The sequence below is a fragment of the Jaculus jaculus genome, chromosome 4, assembly GCF_020740685.1.
Source record: "Jaculus jaculus isolate mJacJac1 chromosome 4, mJacJac1.mat.Y.cur, whole genome shotgun sequence".
NCBI lineage: Eukaryota > Metazoa > Chordata > Mammalia > Rodentia > Dipodidae > Jaculus > Jaculus jaculus.
In genome coordinates this window covers 23,937,844-23,953,800 of record NC_059105.1, presented here as the reverse complement: position 1 = coordinate 23,953,800, position 15,957 = coordinate 23,937,844, and the positions used below count along the sequence as shown (strand labels likewise).

The 15,957-nt window shown below is 45.7% G+C and overlaps 1 protein-coding gene across 3 annotated transcripts in view; it reads right to left on the bottom strand.

The window, feature by feature from the left end:
• Positions 1–15,957, bottom strand: part of Ube2f (ubiquitin conjugating enzyme E2 F (putative)) — a 52,487-nt gene that overhangs the window by 6,012 nt on the left and 30,518 nt on the right. For 2 of the 3 annotated variants that reach the window (XR_006636757.1, XR_006636756.1), the window contains exons 5-10: positions 14,491–14,558; positions 8,999–9,069; positions 7,261–7,318; positions 6,706–6,738; positions 4,142–4,204; positions 411–529 (exon numbers count right to left, since the gene is read on the bottom strand). Coding sequence is in view for 1 of the 3 variants with exons in the window: in XM_004662278.2 (XP_004662335.1) it covers positions 479–529; positions 4,142–4,204; positions 6,706–6,738; positions 7,261–7,318; positions 8,999–9,069; positions 14,491–14,558 (344 nt within the window). In the remaining 2 variants the exon portion in view is untranslated. Of the gene's footprint in view, positions 1–68; positions 530–4,141; positions 4,205–6,705; positions 6,739–7,260; positions 7,319–8,998; positions 9,070–14,490; positions 14,559–15,957 lie in introns of those variants that run through there. The other variant, XM_004662278.2, reaches the window with a different exon arrangement.

The window sequence follows — 15,957 nt, the reverse complement described above, 5'->3', positions numbered from 1 at the left end:
ATTCTGGGAAGCTTCACATCTAGGCAGGGCCAACATTCGTGGAAGAAGCTAAGAGAATGTGCATCCAATCACAGTTTATAGTGGGTTTCTTATTGCCAATCTGCCATTTACACTGAACATGTCATTACATCACTTTTGCAGGACGCCGATTTTGTTGGGAAAAAGGGAAGCAAGCGCCAACCTTAGTGGTGAGCTCATTACAACCTCGGAGGATTTCACCCACAGCCCAGACTATGGTTTGGAGAGAGAGGTGTTAAGGGAAGCAGGCGCTCTCTCTTGCTGTACTGTCTCGCTCCTGCCCTTCGTGGGCAGCGGTGAGGGGGGTCTTCTTCAGGACAACACGGTCGCAGGACTGGGACAGTCCCAAGGGGCTGACAGGGAGACAGGGTGAGGACAGGGAGGAGGACTACCTCGTGCTGTTTCACATTAGAGACAAGCTGTGACACACAGTCCACAGGCCTACAACCACCTCCTCTTATCATCTGGCATAGCGCTTGATGTAGTCCTCCACTTTATTCCGGAAGTCCTCCTGTGGGGGTAGAGGAACCAGGAAAGAAGAGTGAGTGGCAAAATGACACCTCAGGGATATGACAATTCCTCCAAAGTGAAGGCCCATGTGGAGAGGCTGGCTTGCTATCACCAGGTGACAGAATGAGCACAGCCCTTCGAGTCAGTGGCATACTGGCAGGTACTGAGAATAGGACAGTGTGCAGGGTATGCCAGGGTGGGGCACAAGATGGGCATGAACATGAGGGGTCCCGAGAGAACCTTCACTTTGCATACAGGCCTGTGAAATCCAGAAGAGAGTGATCATGTCTCACAAGCAGTATGACATTCCTCCTCTTTGGAAGACCCCTGTTTCTGCATGCACTTTCCCAGAGTCATTTCCAAGACTTTACTGTCCGTTTACAATGTGTCTACCTTCACAGCACCCCTGAGCAACACGGCCCTACCTTCAGTGCACCCACTCTGCCTAGAGGAAAGCAGATGGCCCATACAGGTGACCATTCTCACATGTCAAGAAGCAAGTGCCTCTTGGGGCTCCTTAGGTGAAAAAAGACAATAGGGACCCAGGACTTGCCTAGGCCAGAATGGGCGAAAAAGCCTCCGCAGATGTGCCCATTTGTCCCTGGCCCGTTTCCCCCAAGGTTAGGAACAAAAATCCCATGGGATTGAAGACAACTAGTGTCTTAAAGCTTTCAGTCACCTCACCCCTCAGCTGCTTGGTCACTGCCATCCCGCAGATCATGTTGCTTTGGTCTTTCCAGTGCTATACAGCCCCACAGCACAGGAGACGTGGCCCATCTGCAAAAGCTCCATTTCCCAGCTACATCCTCAAGCATGGGGATCTCATGGCAAGTTCTCCACAGCACTGAGTAGAGTGCAGGCCAGGCACCCCCAGGCCAGCTCTGGGCAGCCCCTGCCCTCTTGCCACATGCTGAAATAGCACAGCAATCTTTCCACAGTCAGAAATGCTGATGACTTGCTTCCAGGCTAGAGTGTGAAAGCAGGGCTGTAACCTCACTGCAGGCACCTCTGCTACTGCTGCTATCTGCACACAGGGCGGCAGGTAGAGGGGTCTATGCTGGCATGCATCCAGTGTTGGGAGGAAGCTTTGTAGAAAGCCTAAGTGACCTCCAGCAAAAATGTCCTTACCTCCACTTCCAGTCCCCAGAGCCAAGTAGTGCTGCAAGCTCAGAAGGAGCCACTGCACAAGCCCAGGATATGAAATGGAGAACTCAGTGCCATCTAGAACTCCGGGAAAGAAGCCACCTGTTTCACCATAGCCCGGAGGAGCCCCATGTTGCCGTCCTGCTGCCTCCAACTCCTTGAGGACTCCTTAAAGTGAAGCGCAACCACTTGGGCCTGCCGCTTATCACTGGGTAACCTGGGCAAGTCTCTTAATAGCTTGAATGTGCCACATGATGTACTCTGTGCCAAATGCTTGGAAAGCTCCTGGCACCTGGAACCTACCATCTTATCCCTGCAGTCACATTTACCTCTTTCCTTCCCTAAGCACCCCATGCATGGTCTCACATCAACACCTTCACCTTACACTCCCTAGCAAGAGTCCATCTATGCCTCAACCCCTACTAGGATGTATGCTTCATGTAGACAGGGACTGTCACTTCCACAGTCTACCCCAAGCACCACCTAGCAAGTAAGTGGTCGTCAGCCTTGCGATGAATGAACACAAAATATAGTAAGTGCAGAGTTTAAAAGTGGTCATTGTTCAGTAAAGCTGGGGTGGGTTGGATATTTCTTAGAATTCAGATGGGAACATCGATGTTTGGTGAATTTTTATTCATTTTATGGAGCCTTAAAGAGCTCATCACCTGCAGAACATTCTTTTTATTTCACACACAGACACTTGACCTGTAAGTGTCTCCAGCAAGGTTTAGCTCCTCATCAGTGTCATGACAGCACAGAAGAATAACATGGCAAATGGAACCTGAAGGATGGGGACCCAGGAACACACTATGGGAAGCCTGTCAGGGAAGGAAGGACAGAAGCCCAAGGATCTGCCAGATGGCATAAACCCCTCAAGACCACCCTGGCAGGTATGGGGTTAACTGAGCTTTAGTGATGACAAGTGGCCCAGGGGCAGGGTCCTCTCACCAACAACCATGACTTCTGAAGACCTCTGCTGCCTGGTGCTGACTAGCAAGTTTGACCTCTTCAGTGGGACAGTGGCTTCCATAAATGGCCTGCTCTGTCTACTCGGTCCCACTGCACTTGCTGCCCCACCCAATCTACCAAGGGTGCTGCCATGATGCTCTTTCTCACCGGAGCACTGAAACACAGCCTCCCCCACCCCCACAGCCTTCTTCTCAAGCCATACCTTCAGTGACAGCAACACTGCCAGCTTGTAGCCTTCATGCTTATTCCTTCTCAGGGGGTTTAGATATTTACTTCCTCAGACAGACATCTTACCAGAAGCACCTCACCCCCATCTGATATGGATAAGACAAGGGCACAGTCTAGCAAGACAGAGTCTGACCTTGAGCATGTACAAAAGTGACTAGCCATAGGCTCAGACCCTCGAAAAACATGGCATGTGTGTGTGTACACACACCTACCCACTGAGAATGGCTCTAAAATAAGAGCAAATAAATCAGGTGCAAAGAGCCACACTTCACGGATGCTTGATCTGACCAGGGATTCAGAAAGCAGAGGGGAAGCAGCTGCCTCCCCAAGAGGCTGGCCTACCCAAACAGAGGCCTCACAGAAGCACAACCTGCCATAATTCAAATAAGAGACATGCCTAGCCTTTGATTTAGTGACCAAGCTCCAGGAATAAGTAAAGCATTGGGACATAAAGATGCATGTACAAGAGGTATTTTTGTTTTTAGTTGGAAAAACTTCCCATAGGAGAAAACCTCAACAATCACAAAGAAGAAAATAGCTAATAAATGAGTGATAACTTATGAACTAGGTTGGAGAAAAAAATAATGTAAAAGAGAAAGCTGAAGATTAAGAGTAATGAACAGGGTCAGGCATGGTGGTGCACGTCTTTAATCCCAGCGCTTGGGAGGCAGAGTAGCACTGTGAATTCAAGGCCACCCTGAGAGTACACAGTGAATTCCAGGGCAGCCTGGGCTAGAGACCCAAATAAAATAAAATAAAATAAATAAAATTAAAATAACATAACATAAAAAAATAAAATAAAAGTAATGAACAGAAACTGATGATTTGGAGTCAAAGTCAAGCCAACTAGTCGAACACATATAAGCACAGCAAAGGGCATGGAAGGATGCAGGGGGTGTGATGCTGCCCAGTTTCCTTCTGTGCTCCTGCATTACTGGGGTGGGTTTTGTTTTCCAACGTTGGGGGTGGAATCCAGGGCCTTGCATACACTATGCAAGCACTCTACCACAGAGTTATGCCCCAGCCTTCCTTACACTAAGGCAAAGGTTAAGTCACTCACATTTAATTTTTTTAGGAAATTACATGACTGAAAAACACTTCTGACTGTGAATGAAACATGTGCCCAAGAGCACACATTTACTGCAGCAGATTCTATTCACAGGGCTTTCAGTTTCAGTCCAGGATTGTACCACTCTCAGCATCTTACTGATGCAATCAAGAGATAGTCCTAGTTACCTTCTTACCCGAGGGACTGAGTCTGTCACTGGCTCACCTTGTCTCGCAAATGATGCTCTGCGGCTTCAATGTTCAGAGGATCATCAAAATTCAGAAGATCCTTAAAGAGAGAAGCCACAGTGAACACAGCAAGCATCTATTTTTCTGCTGTCACAAGCCTAGCTTTATGGCCTCAGAAATGTAGCTAAGGAATGGCATAGCAACCCAGAGTACAGTAACTACCCAAAAGACCCCAATGCCACATGCAGAACATGTGGCTATTTTCGAAATAGTGAATAATAGCTGACTAAAAGGAGTCAGTGACATGCTTACATATATTTGTCTAGATTGTGGTAGAAATGGAGGAAAGAGTAATCACATTTAATTGATGCTTCCCCCCCGCCCCAAGATAGGGTCTCACTCTAGCTCAGGCTGTCCTGAATTCACTATGTAGTTCAGGGTGGCCTCCCAAGTGCTGGGATTAAAGGTGTGTACCACCATGCCCAGGTTGATGCTTCTTTTCTGGTAGATGGCAAAAAAAGTTCTTACTACAAGCCATCTCTGAATACAAATGCCAGTTTAAATATACGTTCATTGTCTTCCTTTATATTTAATCTCTGAAACATTTGTGTGTGGTTCTCTTCTGACCATACCTGAATTTCCAGTTTCTGACTTCCCTTCACAGGCATTCATTGAAACCAGAAGGAAGTGTCTGGTGTTCCCAGCCTCAGGTGAGCAAACACTTTCTACCTTAGAAAACACTGGCCTGGTCCCCCTTGTCTCCAGAAGCAACCTGCAAGCAAGTCTTCTAAAAAAAGTCAGTCCAGTGAGAGGGCTGAAGAGATGGCTTAGTAGTTAAAATGCTCGCTTGCAAAGCCTGCCAGTCAAGGTTCAATTCCCCATTACCACGTAAAGCTGGACAGGCATTCATTGATGATGTCGAGAGACCCTGGCATGCCCATATGCCCCCCAAAAAACATGGGTACAAAAAATAAATTAATTACTACATAGTGAATTCCAGGTCAGTCTGGGCTAGAGTGAGACCCCACCTCAAAAAATCAAAAATGAGGCCAGCAGAACTGGTTCTTGTGATGAGCCACACTGTTTTCCAAAGTGCCCTATCACTGCAGACAGTTGCATTTCTCTGCAGAAATTACAGGAGATGTGGTGATGGCACTAATATTTTCTACTATATGTAGTATGTGTGTAACCAATTATATCACAAATATATAGCAAACAAAATGTGATATATATACATAACACAGACACATACACACAATTGAGTTTTATTCTGCTGTGAAAAATGAAATCATGCCATTTCCAGGAAAACGGATGGCACTAGAGATCACATTAAGTGACATAAGTCAGACTCAGAAGACAACTATCACATTTTCTCTTGCACAGAGAATCTGTAGACACCACAAAAGTAAAAGGGAACTAGGAGGGGAAAGGAGGAGTCTAAGGGAAGAGGGGAAAAAGACAAAATAATATAGCTTTTCTCCACATGTGGAATCTCCAGATGTGCACACACACACAAGAAAATAGAAGAGGACCCCCTAGGGAGGAAGGGGAAGAGTGAAGGCACAGGAGGGGCAAACATGAGGAAAGCACAATAATACACATGAATGAACATGGCAGACAGGTGTGCTGGTACATACCTGTACCATGTAGCATGTATGAGGTTGAGGCAGAAGGACTGCCATGACTTTTGAGGCTAGCCTAGGCTACAGAGTGTGACCCTGTCTCAAAACATACACAAGGGGACTGGAGGGATAGCTCAGTTAAAGGTGCTTGCATGCCAAGCCCGCTGGCCTGGCTTCAATTCTCCAGGCACCTACATAAGACCAGTGGAAAAAGTGCCAAGTTCCTGGTGTGCCATGTGCAGTGGCAAGAGATCCTGGTGTACAACCACACACCAAATGCAAATAAATAATGAAATCCATTTTTTAAAAATAAAAATTCCAAGGACCCAATGTTTACTTCTTTCCATCAATTTCCTAGTAGTCCAATTAGCTCCTGTCCTATTTGGCTCTGAGTCAAGTCGAAGGTGTATAGGCGGAACAAGTAAAGCCCAATTGCTATGCAGAGTTTGAATTATGCTTAGCCCTAGAGGCTCCCCCCAAAAGCTTCATTTCACTGAAGAAACTAAAGCCCATGGAAATTAACCTCATACCCCAAAAGGCAGAGATAGCTAGCCTAGCCAAGCAGAAGGGGGGATCTGGCCTTTTCCCCGACAATCTCCCCACATGCCACTTCAAAAGCCTCCAATGTCATGGCTCTACTTGTGAGCATGAAAGAGCAATAGAAAAGGGCTGCTTTCACCCCTTGTTATCTCCTGTAGGTATACAAATGGAAACCAGAGGACAACCTCATGTCCCTCCTCAAATGCTATCCACTATCTTCTCTTATTTTTGACTCCCCCCACCCGGACTGGGATCAGAGGTACATGCTGTCATGCCTGGCTTTTATGTGAGTGCTGGGGAACCAAACTTGTGCCTTCATGGTTGTGTGTCAAGCACTTGACTACACTTCCTCAATACACACTGTGCTATTTGTATGGTGGTATTTCATCTCAGCAGACAGAAATAAAGAAAAAGTAGGGATTTTAATCAATATACTTACAGTAAATAAAGAGTTTAATCCCCAAACAACATCCTGAAATTAAAAAAAAAATGAATACTTAGGTTCTTGTGCATAGCAAGTCTTTCAAATCTGTAACAAGGTCACCAAGGCATGAAATCTGCATATTCTGACTGGATGAAATAAAACTTCCTGGACTGTTCCCCCATGGTGTCTATTCAGTAAAAAGATAGCCAGCACCCAACAATCCTTCTGGCTTCAGGAGTAATCCACACACTGGTCTGCAGCTCTCTTTCAGACACCCAGAAGGGCTTAAGATATTTTTGTTGAACCAACAGGTCCATGAGGCATCTTCTGGTGGCTGACAGGGTGCCTGTTGCTGGTTTTTGAATGTATGTGGTGCTAGCCAACAAGGATTCTTATCCAACTGCTACTGGCTGGGCAATGCCTGGCTGAGCAGCCCCAGGAAGCGTAGAAAGAGAGGAGGAGGCATGGTATGCACAAGCCACTATCAAGGCAAGACAGGCACAGGGTGCACTTTGCACAGGAGACTGGCTGTCTGAGCGAAGACTGAAGGGGAGGACTGCTGAATCTCACCTTTAATGTTCTCGTGGGAGCCCAGCCAGTGCCATCAATCGAATGCTCTCTTAGTAAACTGAAACACACAGAAATGTAGTGTTAACTAGGAGCCACCTACAGTTCCTGAGCCACAACACGCTTGTCTTCATTGACCACACAGAAGCTTGCCTTTTGTTCTGTGGTTTCTGTTTTCCACCTTGCCAGAGATGGCCTAATCAGCCTCGAAAGTCATTCCATTTCACTTACAGTATCTTGTATCATTTTAATTTACTCACTGTACATACGGAATTTTAATCCTTGACATGGACACTTTAAGCAGGGGGAAAGGCTTTTTATGGGGGGGAGGGTACAGGGAAGGCAGGGCCTCCCTATGTAGTCCTAATTGGCCTGGATCTTGCTATGCTATGTACACTGTTTAGCCTTGAACTTCTAATCCTCTTGCCTTTGCCTCCCATGTGCTAAAATTATGTGTGTGTGTACCCCAATGGAAAAGCACTCTTAAAACATACAAAAAATAGTTATTAATTTAATATCCCAGCAATGACAACAACAAAAATGGCAACAGCAGGCATCATCCTAAATACTGCATTATCACATTCACAGTATGAATTATTTCATCCCTCAAGGACATGCTGCCATTCCGTGTCTGAGAGCAGATTTGCCCAGAGGGATGCCCTGGCGAGCAGAGTCTGCTTCTGAACAACTACTGTTGACAGGCGTCCTGAACAATTTCCCAAGGGACGGGCTGCGCACACACTGAGCTCATTCTGAAGAAGCTGCCAGGCTAAGGGTGGAGCCCAGCTCTTGAGCCCCGCTCAAGAGGCTGCTGTGCCGACTGTCTTCTTCACTGCTAAGATGCTCCTTGAACGTAAGTAAATGTGTGGCGTGATTTTCTGAGTTAGGTTCTTAGAGGCACTGCTGACAAACCCAAGGGTAAATGCAACTCAAATGCAGACCACGTAGCTAATGGACCAGAAAGTGTATAAACACTGCACCCTCTAACGCTGAGGCCTGCACTGTCCTCTTTCACATACACACACCTGCTTTTAGGTCTGCCAATCTGACAACTGGCAAGCCACACCTTGTGGTGTTCTTGCACTGTTTCTGACCACTGGTAAGGCTGAGCATCTCCCACATGCAGCCAGATCTCCTTTATCCAATGTCAGCACACATCTTTTCTCTAATGAGCAGTGAGGACCACGAATACACAAGGACATTAAGAGGTTTATAAGGCTTTGTACCAGAGCACCACCTGTTCATTGCCATCTCACAATAATCTAGTTTCTCAGAAGACAGAATGACTCAGAGTTCTCACTCTGGTCCCCATGACCAAGACAGGAAACAGAAAATTTACACACACAACTGGGATAGCGGGGTTCCAAGGTTTTGGTACTTAAAAAACATGAACTTCCAGGCTGGAGAGATGGCTTAGTGGTTAAGGTGCTTGCCTGCAAAGCCAAGGGACCTTGGTTTGATTCCCCAGGACCCACATAAGTCAGATGCACAAGGAGGAGCATGCATCTGGAGTTCATTTGTAGTGGCCAGAGGCCCTGGCCTGCCTCCCCCCCTCTCTTTCTTTCTTCCTCCCTCCCTCCCTTCCTTCCTTTCTTTTCTCTCTCTCAAATAAATAAGTAAAAAACAAAACACAACAAGAACATGAACTTCCAAGGGAAGATGCCTTTAAAATAGATGTGAATGGCCAGAACTCTGAGTCTGTGTAGAAGCTGCTGCCCTGTGTGCAGAGGAGCAGACTCACCTTAGACATATTTCCCCTGTTTCTGTGATGTTGGGATGCCAGATCTTGGTCAAGCATTTCACCTTGGGAGGCTGCAAAAGAGAAAGATCAAGGTTAAAACAAGTCTCCCCAGACCAAGCCTGCATGGTAAGGCCTTCCACACTCCTATCAGGTTATCATTATGAGGCTAGCTTAGCACCCGGTCTGATGTGCCTTGTCTCATAAGCCTACCCTCCAGGACTGGGGACTGGGACAGAAGAGACTGCAGGGCACTCTGGGGAGAGTCCAGTTACTGAGCCATGGCTGCTCTTACTGCTCCTCACAGGAACAAGCCATCTCCTTGGCTGGATGTCTCTGAGATGCAAGAGCTACACGTATTTTCCTATCCAAAACTCAGTCTACTGTACTCTCAAAAAGGAAAAAGATAATAAGCTGGGCGTGGTGGCGCACGCCTTTAATCCCAGCACTCGGGAGGCAGAGGTAGGAGGATTGCTGTGAGTTCGAGGCCACCCTGAGACAACAGAGTGAATTCCAGGTAAGCCTGGGATACAGTGAGACCCTACCTCGGAAAACCAAAAAAAAAAAAAAAGGAAAAAGATGCTGGGCATGGTGGCATATGCCTTCCCAGCACTTAGAAGGCAGAAGTAGGAGGATTGCTATAATAAGTTTGAGGTTACCCTGAGACTACATAATGAATTTCAGGTTAGCCTGGAATAAAGCTAAACCTAACTTCAAAACAAAACAAAACAAAAGAATAAAAAGCAGCACGTGGGGAAGTGAGGAACAATATTCGTAACTGGTATGTTTGGATGAAAAACAGAGAATAGAAATAAAAAGAAATATACACATTTAATACTAGAATATAAAATATGTAATAGTCTAGTTAACATAGTAAATGAGATATATAACACCCATGTACAAATATATATATGTATATACACATATACATACACACACACACACGTGTGTGTATAGTGCCACAGTGTCCTTTCCAAAAGTAAAGCGCCCCTTCCCATGACCCTGTATGCCACAGCAAGGTCTCTGAGGCTAGCAGTTAGCATTGCCTCTCATCAGAATGTCGTCTCATGAAAGAATTAATCATTTGCCAAATGTGGGCAACATTTTTCCTGCTTATCATTTGGTAATCACAGTATTTGTTTTGTTTGCTTTGTTTTGGAGACAGGGCTTCATGTATTCCAGGGTGGCTTTGAACTTCTGATTCTTATGCCTCTACCTCTTGACTGCTGGGAATACAGGCATACGACACCATGCCCGGTTTGTTTGGGAATGGGAACTGAGCCCAGGGCTCGCTTCATCCATGCTAGGCAAGGACTCCCCCAGTCCTGTATTACATGCTTATTACTGGTACTGTCTTTAAAAAGACTTCACTATCCACACTCCCCGTTTACCTGTTCTGTAATAAGCAAACACACCTTTTCACCACTTTTGTGATTTCTTCCTGATTTCCTAGAGCTACAAAAAATAAGAACTCCTTCTACTCAGCGGTAAAGAAAAATGAAGTTATGAAATTTGCAGAAAAATGGATGGACCTGGAAAGTATTATACTAAGTCAGGTAACCCAGGCCCAGAAAGCCAAGCACCACATGTTCTCTCTCATATGTGGATCCTAGCTACAGATGACTGGGCTTCTGCGTGAGAATGAAAATACTTAGTAGCAGAGGCCAGTAAGTTGAAAAGGAGACATAAAGGGTGGAGAAAGGAAGGGAGGAGGATACTTAATAGGTTGATATTGTATATATGTAATTACAATGATTGTAATGGGGAGGTAATATGATGGAGAATGGAATTTCAAACGGGAAAGTGTGGGGGTGGGGAGGGAGGGAAAATGTTAATAAAAATTAAAAAAAAAAAAAAAAAAAAAAAGAACTCCTACCCACCAAATGTCTTCGCCTACTGAGGACCAACAGCCTTTCACATGCACTGTTTGCTTCTTATAATAAATGGGAATACTATTTTCAAGAGGCTTTCTAACCAAAGAAGGGGGTCAGAGATTTGGCCATCCTCTAGAGGGTAACTAAGAGTCAGTTTATTAGAAGAACTGAGTTGCCCAAGCTCCACATCTGAAGGAACCTGAAAGAATGGCCAGCTCAGTCTTGCTGCCATGGTTCTGAGTCCTCAACTCAAACCACCCACCTCGTGTTTACGAGGTCTCCGTTGTTCCTCTGTGTCCTCTCTTATCCTGCCCACACACACCTGCATATGGAACCTGACCCTGGCTGTGCATCCTCATGAAATCAGGGTGGACACCTCACAGCTCACACTCATGATCTCTATCCCTGTGGCCTTTGCACTTTCACATGTGGGCGGGCTCTCTCCATCTGGGTTCTACACGACGAGGTGTACAGGGCACAGTGTGGAGCACTGAGCAGGTGATTCACATGCCTGGCATGGGCTATGCACCAGAACAGTGCCCAGAAGGTGGCTGGGGATTCCAGAAAGCTCACAGGGTAATATCCCCATTCCTGTTTTCTTTTCTTTCTTTCTTTCTTTTTTTTTTTTGAAAGTCTCTTTATGTAGCTCAAGCTGGATTCAAATTCAAAATCTTTCCACCTCAAGTGTTAAGATTACAAGTATGCAGGAAGTTTTAAAGTTTAGCTTTAATTAAAAAAAATTCTTTGTTGATGAAGGAAAGTCTATTGTGGCCACATTTTCTTTACTCACTTGTTGATGGGCACCTCAGCTGACTCTGCATCTTGGCCATTATGAATAGAGCTGGAGTAAACATGGATATTCGGTATCTCTAGTCATATACTTAAGATTTCTTCAGGTGTATACCCCAGTGATAGCTAAAACATAGCAAAATGCTATTTTCTGTGTCTTGAGGACCCCCACGCTCATTTTCACAGTGGTTACAATAATTTTCATGTCCATCAACAGAATATAAGGGTTCTTCCCTGCCTCCCCACTGGCGGCTGCTTTCCTTATGACTGGGGTGATATGGAATCTCAATGCATAAATTTTAGCCTTCTGGGCCCTAACTTCCCCATGAACAACAGGAAGACTGTTAAGACCAGCCACCAGGCTGTCAGAAAAATGAAAGGTAGAGTGAAAAGAGACACAGAAGCTCTAATAAATGACACTCCCACCTTGCTAGTGTCTACTTTGCTTCCTTTCTATCAACTACTAAATGGACCAGCACACCTGAACTAATGTCCTCAGACTCCCTAAGGCTCATCAGCTAAAGCTAAATACCTCCCTTAGCTAGCCAGAGGGATGGTGCCACAAACTTACTACCTTTTAACCCAACATTCCTACTTTTGAGGTGTAAGCCATAGAGAAATCCTATATCCAGGAATAAGTCTGAAATCCCAGATTCTGCACACCTGATTATTTACAAAAAACACCAAACTGCTCCCTTGGGGTTTAAAGTGGAGTACCAGGGTATAGGTGGTCCATTAGCTAGACAAACACTTGAGGTGCATACTTTCATTAAAAAGTTAAATTTCTTTTCTTAGACTGACACAATTCCTCAACTCCACAAAGGCCTCCTAATGCCAAGTAAAAGTGAACTTTCATGTTTCAAGGTCTGGCTTTAAACAGAAAGAGCTGTAGCCACTGGAGTCCTGGGGTCTGGGGTTCAACCAGACAGTAGGGAGTGTCACAAAACACTAGAGTCACTACAACTATAGGGTCCTAGGCCCGCATCCTCAAATTAACAAGATTTCATGTCACTGTACCACCATCAGACTTGTCTTTAGTACTCGATAAGTGAGCGGGCTAGAAACCATCAGGACTGGCCTACGGTGATGGCTCAGTCAGTAAACAGCTTGCTATGCAGATGTGAAGGTCTGAATTCGGAAGCCTGGCATTATGTAAATGCCAGGTCTGCTGGTGTGTTGGTGGTGCCTGTAATCCCAGTATTTAGGAGGTGAAGCCCGGATGCACAGGGTAAGCTGGTTAGCAAGACTAGCCAAACCGGTGAGCCTTGGTTCAATGAAAGACTCCATCTCAATTAATTTAATGGAGAGTGATCAAGGAAGACAGTGAAACTGACTTCTGGTTTACACACACACACACACACGAGATAATCAGGAGTAATAAAAACATATGTAAGCATATATGTATATACACAGACACATATAAATATGTACTTCACATCGATGCTGCACTGCATATAAACACTATTAGTAAGGTAAGCTGGCCACCTGCCAAGTGCTGACAATTCAGGCCAAAGCATGTCACTGAAGCATAACCACATTCTCTCTGATGTCCCAACTTAGGGGGGTGTGAAGTTGTTCAGAACCTTCAGTGGTTTCTCAATGCCCAAGTGAGAATGTTTGGTAGACTCCTTTCTTCTATCACTCTCTCACCCAATTCCCCTCTGTTTGTACTTGGTGTTAACCTGATTCGTCTACCCTCCACAGGTTGGAAGTCCTCTTTCCACAGCTGTGACAACAGTTTTCGCTTAGAACACCCTCCATTTATGGACTGAATCAGGATGATGCAAATTCAACTTCTTCAAAGCTAACTGACCTCACTGCTTTCTGTAAGTGGGTCTCTCCTTCGCCAGCTTCCTACCATTCAATCTGTCCACTACTCACCACCTCTATCACTTCCCCAGCTTTCTATAGGAGTGGCACCAGCCTGTTGGCTTGTCTGGGCCACAATGAGTGAAGAATTGTCCTCGGCCATACTTTGTCTTACCTCTGTAACTAGTAAGGTCCTCAAAAGCACAAGCAGCCACCTGCTAGCATTCGGTACAGTTACTACCTACCAAAGCCACTGAGGTGTTAAAATGTAACTATAAGAAGAGATTATAGCTTAAAATTTCAAGTTAATAATTCTTTGAAACTCTAAAATATACATTTTGTAAAAGCCTAGAGTTTGGTATTACACTACAAATAATGCAATGTCTTAAGTGAAAAATATGTTTCTTTCCCTTATTTAACAAGGTTTAGGTGCTGGGGAGATGTCTTAGTGGGTGGTAACATGCTTGCTGCACGAGCATGCATTTGGATCTCTAGCGCCCTCATAAATGCTGGGCATGGTGGCATAGTCCTAGCACTGGTGAGGCAGAGATGGGATCCCTGGGGCTCAATGGCTGGCTAATCCAACCCAGTTGGTAAGTTCCAGGTTTACTGAGAGACCCTGTTTCAAAAATTAAAGTGGACAATGACTAAGAAAAATGCCTGATGTTGAACTCAGGTCTCCACGTACATGTGTGCACACACAGGCACATGAACCAGCATACACAAACATGTGTACACACAGTGCACACACACTATCCACATGTAAACAACAAATCAGATTTACAAAGAATCCACAGGCAGACCAATGGCACCAGTACTCTGAATCCCTGTGGGGACACTGAGTCTCTACACTGAAGCTCTCAAGGCTGCTGCTGAGCAGCACCAGAGAAGCTTGTCAGTGCTGTGTTCAGTGTGTGGACAGAGGCAGCAGAGGGAGGAGGAAAGGCCTTGGTCCACAGCACAGCCCACGGGGAAGTCCCCCACCAGGCTGGGGAAAGATGAGGTTTAGTTGTAGCTACTCACCACCATGTTGTACGCATCAGGAACTTCAGTTTCAAACTGAAATTTTCCACCCTGGTAGTAACCCTCATCTATGAAAAACACAAAACAAAACAAAAAATCCTTTAAATTAAAAAAAAAAAAGGAAACAAAAAGCAAACACTATGTTAGGATACGGCAAACACAGAATAAGAGGTTAAAACTAGGACTGCAGAGTTCCTTGGTTCCTTCACCACAGTCTCCCACACGGTGGGGGGTGGGGAGCTTAGCCCAGAGCACACTGCCATGCTTGAGGGGCATATGCACATGGGGAAGGGCAGGGCTCTGACGCAGCTGGAGTGCCCCACACTTAACTCATCGCCTCCTGCCTTGTGTTAGTTACTTTTTAAAATCTCCCTTGAGATAGGCTCATGTGTAGCCCAGGATGGCCTCAACCTTGCTATATGGCCAAGGCTGGTCTTTAACTCCTGGAGCCTCTGCCTCTACCTCTTGAGTACTGGGATGACAGGAAAGTGTGCCCCACTATGCTTAGCTCTGTGTGTTATTTCTTTACCTGCCTGCTGCTGGACTCTCATAAGGATGTCACTTCAGCTGACAAGAGCTGGCTATTGTTTCCCTAGTATCTGCACACTACTAGTCAGCAAATGTTTACTGGGCATCCTCCCTCGCTAGATGGTTCTGGGCTCGGGGGACACATGGGGGAGTTCCACAGATATATCACTGCCTGACCCCGTGCTTGGTGCACCTTTCAAGGCAGAACAGGCACTCTGGAAAAATGAGCTGTCAGGAACACTGGAGGATGTCCAGGACCCCATCTGTAGACAACCCCCCTGCCTCACTGGACCTAGCCCAATGTCAAGAATGGCACCAGGTTTAAAGGGAGGCTCGATCCTCCCCACCCCCCAAACACTGATCACCAGAACCAATCTGCTACACTGGATCTTCTTGCTGAAACTTTTGATATAGACTGTTCCCTTAACACAGACGCTAGCTCCAAACTAATCAGCACTGAGAACTTTCTACTTCTTTAAGAATCCCGAGACAGCACCATCGCTGTCCCATGCTTAGAAACAGGTGACTGGGACTAACTGTCCACCTTCTTCCCAATCTGCCCTCTACAACTACCTGCTGAGTTCTAGTGAGGCTGAAACCTTGCACATTATTGGTCATTGCGTTTTTTAAATAACTGAGTTATCAATGCTGTTTAACTTTTGTTAAGAAGGCATTCACTTTCTAGTTATCAATATTAAAGGCTCTTAAGAAAAATTAACAAGTCAGGCTTAGTGGCTCACGCCCTTATTCTAGCACTAGGGAGACTGAGGTAGGAGGATCATCATGAGTTCAAGACCAGCCTGGGCTACAGACTAAGTTCCAGGTTGGCCTGGGCTAGAGTGAGACCCTGCCTCAATGAAATAAGGAATGAGTGAGTGACAGAAAGAAAACGAGCCTTTGCCTTTTTGGCTGCTGTTCCAGGGCTAGAGAGCTGGCTGC